The sequence below is a fragment of the Platalea leucorodia genome, assembly GCF_965183815.1.
Source record: "Platalea leucorodia genome assembly, chromosome: 4".
Classification (NCBI taxonomy): domain Eukaryota; kingdom Metazoa; phylum Chordata; class Aves; order Pelecaniformes; family Threskiornithidae; genus Platalea; species Platalea leucorodia.
Genome location: NC_138826.1, coordinates 44434069 through 44447350, shown reverse-complemented (window position 1 = coordinate 44447350; position 13282 = coordinate 44434069). Strand labels below are relative to the sequence as shown.

General features: G+C 52.0%; 1 protein-coding gene across 1 annotated transcript in view; it reads right to left on the bottom strand.

The window, feature by feature from the left end:
* Positions 1-4082: 4082 nt before the first annotated feature.
* LOC309588998 (alpha-2-macroglobulin-like) overlaps positions 4083-13282 on the bottom strand; it is a gene marked incomplete at both ends in the record, with an annotated part of 33230 nt that continues 24030 nt past the window's right edge. Inside the window, 14 exons of the mRNA XM_082308833.1 lie at positions 4083-4111; positions 4986-5027; positions 5779-5881; positions 6306-6374; positions 6723-6813; positions 7182-7309; positions 7617-7835; positions 8425-8648; positions 9647-9809; positions 10100-10174; positions 10508-10664; positions 11779-11863; positions 12372-12548; positions 12943-13026. Coding sequence (XP_082164959.1) covers positions 4083-4111; positions 4986-5027; positions 5779-5881; positions 6306-6374; positions 6723-6813; positions 7182-7309; positions 7617-7835; positions 8425-8648; positions 9647-9809; positions 10100-10174; positions 10508-10664; positions 11779-11863; positions 12372-12548; positions 12943-13026 — 1646 coding nt within the window. The remainder of the gene's footprint in view (positions 4112-4985; positions 5028-5778; positions 5882-6305; positions 6375-6722; positions 6814-7181; positions 7310-7616; positions 7836-8424; positions 8649-9646; positions 9810-10099; positions 10175-10507; positions 10665-11778; positions 11864-12371; positions 12549-12942; positions 13027-13282) is intronic.

The following is a 13282-nucleotide window of genomic DNA, read 5'->3' as shown; positions in this document are numbered from 1 at the left end:
TGCTGGTGGTAAATGGTGAAATTTATCTCCTTTTGTGTTCGTATCTGGTGTCTTGGAAGAGAGCCCAAGCTCCCACGCTTTTACTCCATACTGCTTGCTAACCTGGGCTGTGTCCGTAGGTGCACCTGTGTTATGCTGATTCTGGGCCTACAGCCTCCCTTCATGGAAAAAAGGTGCATAAGTCCTAAGACAGACACTGAGTGGACAGTAAAACGTTTCCAAAGGTTATGTTGGTGTGGTCTGGCTGTCCAGTGTGAGACTAGGGGGGAGGCTTTAGATTTTAGGCTGCTCTTCCTCATGTGCACTAAAAGACAGAAATTTTATCCTCCTTGGAAAAGATGATGGGAAATTGCTAGTTAAGAGGTCCATCCGCTGGTCTAGGTGTTCAAAGGTGCTCTGCACTGACTAAAAGGCAGATCTCAGTTGCAAAGCAGAAGTCTGCCTTCCCTGCTCTGAACAGGGCTGTCCACTGGTGCAGCACATTCCTTCCACTCTCTGCAGAGAAATAAATACAGTTTAAGAGCATGTCTCATTGCTGCAGTGAACATCCTTGCTGCCCATTTGCACTGTGCTCCTGTGTCCATCCCAGTTGTGACAAATTCCATTCTGCTTATCTCTCCCAGTGGGTCAGAAAGAGTCTCAGCCTTCTCTCAACCTCACAGTGCTTTGAAGGTGGCATGAGTGCTGAGTGCTATGGATGACCCTCAGCCCTGGGCAAACAGCAACTCGCTCTCCTGTACTGTGCTTCACACACAACCTGGCTTCGCAAACCCACATCTTGCTCTCTCTGTCTCTCAGCCTGAAAGGGGGAACTGGCATCTCTCGAACTCCTGTACCCTCCCATCTTCTTTCATCCTTGCAGAGGAAGTAGACCAGGGCAATGCATGAAGAATACTCCCAGTTGCTGGAACCCACCCGCCTCACTACCACCACCACCACCTATGGAGAGGATGGAGTGACAGATGAATAGTGTCTGCAAGGAACGGGAATTGAACGTTACAAATAAATTAACTGTACTCACCAATAATTTTGGAACAGTTTATTCCCAATTCTGTTTCTTCCTGATCAGCCTCCAGTCACAGCTTTAATCTCCCTGGCTTCTTAAATTGAAGAGCATCCCATCCAGCCATGCCTGTGTGCAGGGCAATAAGGCTGACAAGTGAGGACAGAATGGTTTAAGTTGGGGTCAGCCTTTCTAATGTAGCCCTCTCAGTGTTATGTACTCTGAACTTGTCACCTGAGATCAACAGAGAAGGACAGGTACTTTCTGAGAACAATTTCTCTCCCCTGGCTTAGAAACCATAAGCTTGATTGAACTGGTCTCTGCCGGTGCCTATCCGTGTCTCCCACCGGTAGGCAGCTTGGATGATCAGCTAATGTTACATGAAATTCAGCCTCTGCGATGTGCCCTGTAGACACCCCTTCCAGGACTGTTTCTTCTTTGTAGAAGAGTGGGAGGAGATACACAGTCTGCCCTCTTGTAATATTAGGGTGTGCATGGGGGGGCAGCAGGGGTGTGTGCATGCATTATGCCTTCAGCTGCTAACTTACAGTGGCCTCTTCTCCAGTTGAAGCTTGGGCCTTCTTGTGGAAACTTCCATATCTTGTGCCTGCTGCTTCTGGGAGATTCCCAAGGAGAAGCTAATGGCATTTGCCAGTAACCTACTTACCTAAGTCTAGTTTAAATGGCACATTTATTTAAATCATAGAGTTGCTTTGGTGAAACTGTCCATAATCCTCTTAAATATCTCCCAGAATGCTCCCCTTTTCTTGGTTTCGTGCCATTAATTTCTGGTTTTAACTTTTGAATGGCAGAAAGATCTTATGTGACTGCTTATTCTCATGAAATTCTTATTGTTAGGTATCATGGCTTATTGTGTATCCAAAGTACGCACAGCTAGTTGTTCCATCCAATTTTTTTTTAGTGTGTCTATCCAAGCAGTGTTATTGAGAACAAATAAAGTTCTTCATCTGTTTTGCTAGATACTAATATTATGTCACTTTGTCTCCTGTGATGTTTGGTGTTTACTCACTCAAGACCTTTTTGACACCTTATATTCAGACAAGTCTATGGAATGAACTGGTTTCAGTGAAAGCTGAGCAAAATTTCTAATCAAGCATGAATACTAATTGCATTTTGTTTTGATTTAGAAACAGTAAAACCATCTAATTTCCTACCATGAGGCAATTACTTTCCCAAAGCAACATAGCTGTTGGTTGCTGCGTGAAACTGTGTTGATTTTAGACCATTGTAATTTGCCTTTGAAGCATGCAGTCCTTCCTCTATGGGGATAGAAATTCTATGTTCAGACATTCCTGTACTTCCTTAAGGTAGCCTTGCTAAAGTTTCCTAGGTGCTATGCCATGGAGGACCTGCAAGTATGTAACTTTGGCGATTCACAGCCTAGTCAAGCAGAGAGATGTGAAACTGCTTTACAGATATGGGCTAGCCAGGGAGCCCCAAATGACAAGTGATGTGGCTACCCATGGGCAGCAGTTACATGTTGTCTAATTTAAAACCGGGTGGCAGCAAAACATAGTGTTAACTCTTTCCATGATATAAAGCCATTATCCAACTTTTTGTGAATGGAACATACTCCAGAGATTTTACAGACTTTTAAATTAAATTATCATGATGGTCACTTTGTTTCATTTGAGGCAGAAAAGATTCAAAACCATAATCATGGCAGAGTACTCACCAAAAAGAAAATTAAAAGTAAGGAGCTATTGCCATCCATCTACAGCCAGCTGTAAAGGAGGGTCTGTATTTGCAGACCTGTGTCTGTACACACAAGTTTGCAGACCTGGTCCTTTTGAACCTGCTTGCCCTTAACTAATGGTCTCAGCTGGGACTGGGTCTCTCCAGTACGGTCAGTCATGACCCCGTAGCAGGGGGACAGCTATAAAAGAGGCCAGAGCAAACTGCTTTCCTCACACAGTGAGGAATTCTAGCTCAGGAAGGGGAAAGAGGGTCTTGAGACACCCATGTGGATGATGACAACGCAGAGCTTCAGCGTCACTGAAACAAGTACAAGTTCTTTGCTGCATCGATGACTTACTTACATTTTTGACAACCTGGGTCTGTATAAATGAAAGAAGCTGCGTGAGGGACACTGAAAGCTGTGTTTGCTTAAGCTTATGTTGGCAGGGTGAAAGGCACCTCTGCACACAGAACCACGTAAATACAAAACACAGAGGGTCATATGGGCTACTGAACTAAGGCTGATTGCCTCTGCATCCCCGGGAGAGACCTAGACTAGAGAGAATGTGATCATTTGGAAAATCGACATGCAAAAAGTTTAACCCAGACTACCAGATGGGAATCCAGGGCCTTCCCTCTGAATTCTGCTGAAGCACTGTAAGCCTAGTTGTGAGGGAGAAAAAAACCCTGTGTTAGAATTACTCAAAAAAACCCAAACAGACCTACAGGCCTCCACTAAGGGGAAGAGGATAAAGTTCTCATGAAAAATGCAAGGGTTTGGCTCATAAGGTGGTTCTTGGTTTAAATTCCGACTAATAACACTGTTAAGTTCCCAGTCCCTCTCTAATTTCACTTCAACCGTTAGGAAACAAGCAGACAATGTCTCCACTGCCAGAATGGGAAAGTCCACAGGTTTTCCCTTCATTTCTGTCTGGTCTGCTGTGAATGGACAGGTTCACACTGTCCTCCCACCTCATAGCAGTGATTTCACGGTAGGATCAAAGGTGATATGTGATCACAGGTTTATGTCCAAGGATTATCTTGCAGAAAACACCCACTTTTAGAGGCAGGGAGCCAAGCTTCCAGTACATAATGGGTCACATAGGATTTCTTCTCCTTCTGGAGAACTGGCAAGTATGGAGGTGAACCTCCCCACTGCCAAAAGCCATTTGCCTCGTGGTATTCCTGAGGAGCTGCCAAACACCGCCTTGCCGTGGATGGCTCTGGATTTAAATCTTGGGCCATTACACAGTCTGAGCTATATATGGGAGGAGAGACAAGATACAGTAACAAAAAATAAGGCCAGAGGCATCTGATGAGTATCAAGACAATTTATTTATAGTGTTACTTCCTTTTCGGTGTTGAAGTGTCCTCTACCATTTCAATAGGCCCCCTCAACAAGAAGATCTTCTAGGGGCAGAGATACACGAGTTGATCCAGTAAGGCTCAGACAAGATGTGCTCTTCAAGCATTTCCCTGTTCAGCCTCGGCTGGAGGTAGGAAAAGGAGAGTGAGATTAAGTATCCTGGTGAAGAGGTGTCCAGGGCCCTGGACACCTTCGCTGTGTTCTGGTGGCTATGTGAGTTCAAGCCCTGTTAAAATCTGGGCAACTGCTGCACCTAAAAATGCCCAGTTGCAGACAGGTAACAGAATGGGAATGGCTGGACACGTTCAAGATATCCATGCTACAGAGAGGGGAGGGGATGCAGAGCTATCCTGGAGATACATGAATTACCCCAGTACACATTCTCTCTCAGCATCTGGATTTCCCAAAGGAAGGGAAAAAATAACCCAGGGCAGAGTCTGAAACGTCCCCACCAAAAGACACGTGAATAACGTCAAAATTTCACCAAGACATTTGGGACACAATTCCTCAGTACCCTTCTGTGTCTGCAGCATGGCAAATGAGGCCCTGAAAAGGGCAGAGACACAAAGGCTGAGTGTGGTGGTCAGTCCCAAGGGAGATTTCAATCTTATTTGTACAGTGTGACACACACACAAAGGAAAAGACAAACGCGTCCGTGTGAATGAAGGCAGTAACACTGGGATTGCCATTCTCAGGGAACGAAAATGAAAGCTGTATCTGGTCTTACACAGGACACGGGGTGGCAGCATTGCTTTTCCTCTCTGTACTGAGGCAAGCCTAGAGACTGCAATAGGCACAATGCAGATAAATGCTGAGAGTATACCCGGGCTGGCGAAACCCAGGTCCGCAAGGACTCGCATTCAGGACACCCCGCAATAGCCCATGCTGGAGCAGCTCAGTTGTTCCTGTGCACCCTACCTGCGGCGCAGGGAGCGCGGTACTCCTGCGTGGCAAACTCATCTGGAAAAGAGAAGGGAAGGGAGGGAGCGGGCTGTGAGAGCCCCCCGCCCTCCTGGCAGAGGGACGGGTGCCAGAGGGACACTTCTGCCGGGCCCCACAGCAGCCCCCGCCGCCACCCCGACCCTCCCCCGGAGACCCCAGCTGGGTGGCCGGCAGCCCCCGCCCCGGCCCTGGCCCGAGGCCGCAGCGGCGCGGCGCAGCCGCCGGGCGCGGGCGGCCCCAGCGCGTCCCCACCCCCGCGTGCCCGGGGGCTGCTCGGGCACCCTCTGCCCGCCCCCGGGGCGGGGACGGCTGCGGCGCTGCCACCCCGGCGCGGCAGCCGCGGCAGCGGAGGCGCGGGGGGCGCCAGGGCTGCCGGGGAGCCGGGGCTTCCCCGGGGCGGCAGGGCCGGCCCTGCCGGCGCCACGGCCGGGGGCTGCGGCGGTGGCCTACGCCGCCGCCTCGCTCGGGGGAGGGCGGCTGCAGGGCAGCTGCGGCGTGAGGGGCGGCCGTGCGGGGCCGCCGCGCCCTCCCCGCTGCCCAGAGCTCCCCGCGCTGTTCCCTGCGGCCTGCCCGGGCAGGCGCGGGGGGAGGCGGGCAGGGGGGCGGCCTCCCTCCGGCGCCCCCGGCCCCGCTGCGCTGAGGGAGCTCCGGCGGCGCCGGGGCGGGCGGCGGCCCAGGCCAGGGGCCGCCGCGGCTGCCCGCAGCTCCCGCGGCCCTGCCGCCTCCCACCGCCCGCCCCCGCTGCCCCGGCCCCCGGCCCCGCACTCACCTGTCTCGTAGTAGTCGTAGACCTTGACCTGAGCGGGCTTCAGGCCCCGCACCGGGACGTCGCGCTCCACCGTGAAGGAGAAGCTGAGGGTCTCGCTGCTCAGCTGGGGAAGGGAAGCGGTGGAGGCTGAGGGGCGGCCCGGTGCTGCCCCGGGCTCGGCCGTGCCTGGGCGCTGCCCGCGGGCGCCCTCGCTCTCCCCCGCCACCCGGGCCCGGGCCCTGGCGGGTGCGGGGCTGCGGGCCTGGCCGAGGGGCAAGGGGAAACCCTGGGGCCTTTCCCGACGCTGGGGGAGGCCCTGGCTGGTGGGGAGGCCAGGGCCCGGTCTGGGAGTGGGGCGCAGGGAAACCCTGATGGGGGCTGGGAGGGAAGTGCCAGTAAGTCTGAAAGGTCAGCAAAAGTCAGTATGGGATTCAGTCCTATTCTTGTCAGAGCCATGGTGGTTATGAGTCCCAGATCTTTTGCCCTATGTGGCCTTATGTCCTAATGCCTGCGTTTCTGACCCATCATCACCCCAGACGGATGCTCACCTTTTCCAGATACACCAGGACATGGTTGGTACTCAACTCTGTTCGCTCAATAATGGGGCGGCTTTCCAGCTGAAGAAAGAAGACCAAGATGTTACTGTGTTGTGGGTAGACTCCCTGTGCCCCTTACACAGCCCTATGGATGGGAAGTACGGTGGATGAAACACTGGGGTACTCAGGGAACCAAGTCTGCAGCATGGAACTGCCTCCTTGGTGTGCATGGTATCATGGCCCCCAGGCCTTCCCTTCGCCAGCCCGGCTGATGAAATACAACCTGGCTCCAGTGGAGACTAAGCAGTTGTCCAAGCACAGTGATGAAACGACTCAATGAAAATACATTCCTTCGCTTGCTACAGACACTTGGAAGGTGTCTTGAAGATAAGAAGCTGGATGTTGCTTGTTTGAAGAACAGGCTCCTACCTTCCTCACAGAGGACTTCACGGGGATGAATCCTGACAGCATCTTCACATCAACAATCACCATGTTGGAGCCATTGCGCTCCCCAGTGTAACTAAGGAACCAAGAAACAAGGATTCAGGGCACCTCAAGTCAAAGCTGGGGGCACTTCCACCTTTCTCCATAGCACTTGGCACCCCACCACGTGCTGGCAGTCCAGCACTTTCTTCTCCAGCTATGCCAGGGCCTCCCAGTCACCTATGCAGCCTCTCGCTAGCCCAGCCCGGGGCTGCCCACACGGCTCCACCACTGCAGGACATGTCCTTCCTCCACAGCCTCTCGTCCCAGCGCAGCTGCCTCCTGCCCACTTTTCCAGGCGTGCCCTGCCCCTCCAGGGCTTCCAGACTGGCTCACCCTGGACCGCCACACCTCCTCCAGCTCCCACGGCTTCTCAGGAAGGCTCAGACCCAAACGCAGGCTCACCTGACATTTACGCCTATGTCAAAGACCTTGTGAGCCTTGGAGTCCTCGCATGTCTCTGGGATCGTGTACACATGGAGCATGAAGGGTGCATCCTCCTGCGTGGGCTGCACGTTGTACCTCAGGCTTGTCTAGGGGAGAGCCAGCAGTTCTGTGTGAGCACGGGTGCGTGCGTGCTGAGCACGTGAGAGAGACCATCCTGTCCCCGTTCTGCCTCCCTACCACTCCCATTCTCTCAGCTCATCCACGTGGCGGATCCTTCCCTCCTTCCCTCCCGCTCTTTCTCCTCCACACACCTCTACTCTGCTTCTCCTCTTCCCTCTCCCAGAGCCTTCCCTCCCACTCCTCCCCTCTCCCCTGTCCCTTCTGCCCTCTCCCTGGCTCCCGCCTGGCCAGGGGCTCTCCTCGCAGGATGCCTCCTGGCCCCATCACCCTCACCTGCAGGTAGACGCATCCTTCGCCAGACACCTCCGTGCTGTACTCCCCTGGCACCTGGGGCAGGGGCACGCGCTGGAGCAGCAGCCGGTTTGTGGGATCCACTTGGAAGTCTTGCTGGAAGTCCCCTGCAGATCGCAGGCTCACTTTGGAAGCTGCTCCGCTCTTGGCATAGGTGGCAGCTCCGTACAGGGACAGGGCTTGGAGAGCCACCACTGTGTCCTGAAAGAGATGGGTGCCGGCACCCAGGGGAATACAGTCGGCCTTTCCACAGCCTGCCCCCGCCCCCAGCCTGCCCTTTGCTGTCGCCAGGCATCCTCCCCTCCGTTCTCCACTTTCTCCAGTTTTAAGTGCAAAGGGGAGAGGGAAGGAGCAGCTTTTGCACGTTTCCATTCCCTTCCTGTGTCCTCTGCACCGCAGTTGCACGTTCCCTGAGCTCCCTGGCGCGGAGCTCTGCGCAGCCTTCACTCGCTCGCCACAGGGTGAAGCAGCGACTTCATACGCACAAGCAAATTGCAGTGGGAGCCCTCTCCAGTGGCACAGACACACGTCCCTTGTGTCCCTACCGTTGTGCCCCACTGTGTCAAGAAAAGCAGGTCATTAACCACAATATCAGTCATTCCCAGAGGCACTACCTGACCTACTAGCCTCCAGCCTCTTGGGCACTTGGCAGCCATGGTAGGTACTGCAGGGATATACTGCAGGGGTACAGCCCCTGCCCTGGTGAACCCTACTGTGCTCCCACTGGGGTCTCTGACACTTCCCATCTTCTGACGTGGATGGGTGAGGTCGCAGGAGGGAAGCAGCTCACCTGGGTGGAGGAGAAGCCTCCATTGGGATTCTGCTGACCGCTGATCCACTTTGCAATAAGAGACGCAAATGACAGCTCCTCCTGGGAAGGTGCCGGCTGCGTGGTGAGGTGAGCAAGGAGCACGTAGGCCGTCATCTCCACTTCAGCAGAGGGAGCGCGGTAGCGATAGTACGGGAGATCAACCTCTGGCTCTTTCCCAGGCCGCTGCCAATGAACAGACCCATCTTCGCAGGAGGCAGGGAGCGTGGAGACAAGACAACAAGCAATTATTAGTAGTCACAGAAAGGCAGTTGTTGATCTGCTGCTGGTCCAGTTGGGAGGACAGAGCCTCCAGGACGCATCTGTCATGCAGGGTGAAATGGGAAGGGTCAGACAACTCTTTGTTGCTGCATCTCCTCTGGGACTGCTGAGGCTCAGTCCTCGGGCCTGGATACCACTTTGTCCTAGACTCCAGGTTCATGGAGGCATTACTGGGCTTGAGCACCAGCCGAGCAGCAGGCCGGCACTACTTGCCTTGTTGGGTAGAGATGCCGGGGTTGGGCAGTGACAGGCTCTGTGAGGCAAAACGCCCCAACGACTGTGAGCAGGGCTTGAGAGTCACCTGCAGGTGGAAAAGGCAAAAGGTGCTGGGGATATTTCCTTCCCAACCCTGCTACCCAATGAGTGGGCAAACCCACTGTCCGGCCTGACTTGACCAGAATGCTTCTGAGTCGTTACATGATTTCCTGGAAGACTCAGAGCTTATGCTATGGCCTCCGAAATGACCTGTATGCTCGTTTTCTCTCTCAGCACACGCAGCTCTTCTCTGATTTATTGTCCCTTGTGCTGTGCAAGGTCAGCTTTGTTGAATGTTGAGCATGTGCACTGGAAGGAAGGAGCGGCCATAAACACTGCTAAGTCTTTGCTAAGCAGTGCCTGGTGTGGCAAGAGGAGCGGCCTGAGGAGAGACGCTAGCAGAGCTGCCCTTTAGTTCAGCACGGATGGGGATGGTGCCTGGTGCTTCCTGATGAACTCCCTTGGAGCGCAGAAGTAGGACTGGGCAGTGAGAGGGAGTTCTCAACAACACAGCCCCTTTGCACCCGTTTTTCCTCTCCCTCCACCTTTCCCCACCCACAGAAGCCATTTCCTGCAGCCATTGCCCCACCAATACAAGCCACTTTATCAAGGGAAGATGCAAGGCCAGTGGGCTGGAAGAAAGAGATGTCCCACCAGGAGCGCTCACCCTTTTTCACGGCTTCCTCTCGAAGGGAGCCAAGCAATGCCTTCCGCTTGTCCTCCTTCCCTGCCAGGGCGAAGGCGTACGCCATCAGTGCCTTGGTGTACACGTGGTTTTCTTTCTCTGCTGCTGTCTCCAGGCAGAATAGAGCGTTACGCACCACTGAGTGCTGGAGGGAGATAACCAGTGATTAGAAGGCTGGGGAGAAATAGGTTTTTGCCTTTACTAATGACACATCATTCCACTGAACTTTGAGGAGGGGTCTGCCAGAATGAGGTCTAGGAACATGTAGGGTAGAATGTGTTCCAGAAATGCCAAAATTGACAGCACATAATTCTTATATCACAGGGCTCAACAACCACATCCTTTTTCCAATCATCTGGAGCAAATTCTGGGCAGTACTGTGTCATCATAGACTGACACAATGTAACTGACTCAAGTTGGGGTGCAGCCACATACAGTTACAGGCAGAGGAATCTCCAACAATGCGATAGTGATGTAGGCCGTCAGCGAGACCTCGTTGTCCACTCCACCCTGCAGGGAAACACAAAGGTAGATGCTGACCCCACCTAGCTTCTTATCTTCAGTCTTTTCTCCCACTCCAGTGGGAATACTTTGCCCTGCATTAGCTTGCCTCCTCCCCCTTGCAGCTGATGTAGAGGTATCAATACCACTTATAAAGCACAGTTTAGCCTTCATTCTCCTTCCTTTTGTGGCAATCATAGGGAATGGCCTCTGGCTCCCTAGTTCTTGCCATTGACATGGGAATTTCCCATCTGCCTGTATGTTCAAGAAGCTCAACTGGACCTGTCTTGACCTATGGTCAAGTTCTAGCCTCACAAAAAAACAACCAGGCAGACATGTTACCTTCATAGCATTGTTCAGGAGTGTCCCAGAACTGCGGAAACAGCCGTTCTCCTTCTGTTTGTAGGACAGCCAGACCAAAGCATCCTGGATGTGCTTCTCGTCTATGAAGATGTAAGGCCGAGCCTGGGCAAAGGACTTGAGGACAAAGGCTGTAAGCCTGAAAGGGAGAAAGAGCAGTCAAAGGGCCTGAGCAGGCCTGTTGTCCATCTTGGGTGACAAGGCCCATGTATATATCATCTGTCTGGAGAAAGGCAAGAAGGCCTGGGGAACTGTGGGCCAATTAGACAGACCACATGTATATTATACCTTCACCTTAGAAAATCTGTCAAAAAAATGCTTCCGAGCTTGATTTCTTGTCCCTCTTTTGGCTCATAAAACCCTGTGATCCCTTTGTTTTGAGGCTGCAGTTTGAAGGACAGTGATTGTTGATCTGTATCTTAAAATAATCTCTTTGGAAAAAGTAGGAAATTGCATGCCAATTAGCTCAACATCTGCATAACAGTAATACTCAAAAGGACAGGGAAGAATAATTAAATCCCTGCTAGCTCATGGTCTGCTCGCAGGACTCTTGCACTAGAAATCCATGTCTCATGGGTTTCCCAGAACTCCCCAGAGTTTTAAAGTAAAGAAGAACATGTTAAAAGAGTTTTTGCTAGAGCTGTTACAAGCAGTTATGGAGAAGAAGCAGGCATGTGGTGAGAAGCCAAGATGCTGTCAAGAGCCAAGTATTGTTTCAGAAACTCAAAGCAAACCAAAGGTGATGAAATCATCCATTCTTACCCCTACCTAATGTTGAAAATGCATGGCAATGATATGCTGGAGCAACTCAAAACTTTGCAGTAAGTCACACTGGCAACACACATGCTCCGCCAGGCTGTCTTTGCTTAGTAAGACACAAACGCTCTTGAAAAAAAAACATACAGCACTGCTCTTGGATTACCATTCTTTCCACTTATGTGGAAACACCTTTCCCAGCAGCCTTCTCAGCAGATGATGTGAAATCCCTGCTCCCTTCTTCCCCAATTTATCTCCATTTCCTTCTTGCCTGCCATGGTCCTCAGAGCTGCTGGTGGGAGGATGTGCTTCAGCTACATAACTGGCTGATGCAGCCTATTTCATTAAGTAGGAGGCAGCACAGGGACCACACCAGCTCTGGAAAGCCTTCTGGTCTACAACAGCATTTCCTATTTACTGTCATGCAGCATATATTTAAATGTGTAGGTGAGAAAGAGGAGCATATAGGGGAGGCATAGGTGACACTGAAATCTCACCAGGTGTTCCCCGGTTGGCCATAACGTGGTCCAAAGGTACTGTAAGAGCCATCTGGGTGCTTGTAGTTCAGCTGTCTCTGATAACCTGCAACGGAGAGTTAAAGCAAGATCAGATGCCAGAGAAAGTCTGCTGAGGGATGGGGGAACAGAAAAACATCTGTATCAGCAAAGGCAAAGGAGAGAGGAGTAGGTCAGTCCTATCCTAGCCAATAAGAAGTACTGGTACATCCCCACCTCCATGCACTGCTTGTACTGCATGAGGAGAAGTGACACCTGCCTTTCTTCAGAAGGAAGGCAGGACATATTAATGACAATGGACAAGTCACTGTAGCAGGTCACCTGAAAACTCTGCACTGCATTGTAGTCCAATTAGGGAGCAGAGAAAAGTGGGTGCAATGATCAGGTACCCTTATGCTTACGCAACAGAAAATAATAAAGGAAAAAGCAGTGAAGAGACTTCTCAGGCATACAGCAGAGACCACCTGTGCATGAGAGAAGCTCTCTTTCCACATCTAGCCAACATTTGACAGAACCACCCCAGGCAGGATCTGGAAAAAAGCCAATGCAGAAGCAAAAGCCGTGTCCCAGCTCACCGCTCACTAAGTATCCAATGGCCTTGGATTTGACTTCCTCACTCAGCTGCCCTGTCTTGTTCAGATAGTCGAGGACGTAGATGTTGGGGGCAAACAGGACCATGTTCTGCTCCCCACAGCCGAACGGCATCTGGAGGAGCTGTTGCAAGTTCTGCATGGCAGTGCCCATGATGTCACCTGGGGAGCAGGAGATATCAGAGGGATACTAACAACACTCAGGGCTGGCTATCAGAATCAGAGGGAGCTACTGAACGAGAGAAGCAGGAGATGAGAGAGAAGAGCAAAAGAAAGTCTGGATTGATAAAGATCCTGGAATGAAACACAGAACAGCAGAGAAAAGGAAAAGAGGGAAATGAGAGAAAGATTAAGGCACTGGCAGAGAACCCTGAACAAAAGGACATGCAGAAAGGGGAAAAGGAAGAGCACAACTGGAAGGGAAAGCGCTTGAGACAGAAGGGATGAAAGACAGGAGTGAGGTGTGCTGGAAACCAGGAGAAAAAGCTGTGAGGTAGGAGGCCAACACAGAGGGGCAGAAACAGCACATGGTTCTTCTCCCAGGCTTCTCACTCACCCAGCACTGAGAAATATGCTCTGCCCGAGTCTTGTACCACATTTGAGGGTAGCAACAGGGAAAACTTCTCTTTCACAGGCGCTCCTGAGAGAGAAACAAGACCCAAACAGCTTCAGTGCAGTCCCAAGAAACGGCTAACAGAAGGGGAGCGGGCCTCAGTGAAACAACAGGAACACTTCCTATTAGGAATGCCCTGACTTCAGTCACGTCGTTTTTCCCTGGCTATAAGGCAATCTCTGCATGAAACCACCCCCAGCCACTGTTAGGCACTGTAGAGCGCGTCTCTACAGCTTTTTCCTGGGCATGCTAGAAAACAGGAGACAGTACTTGTAACTCCAAT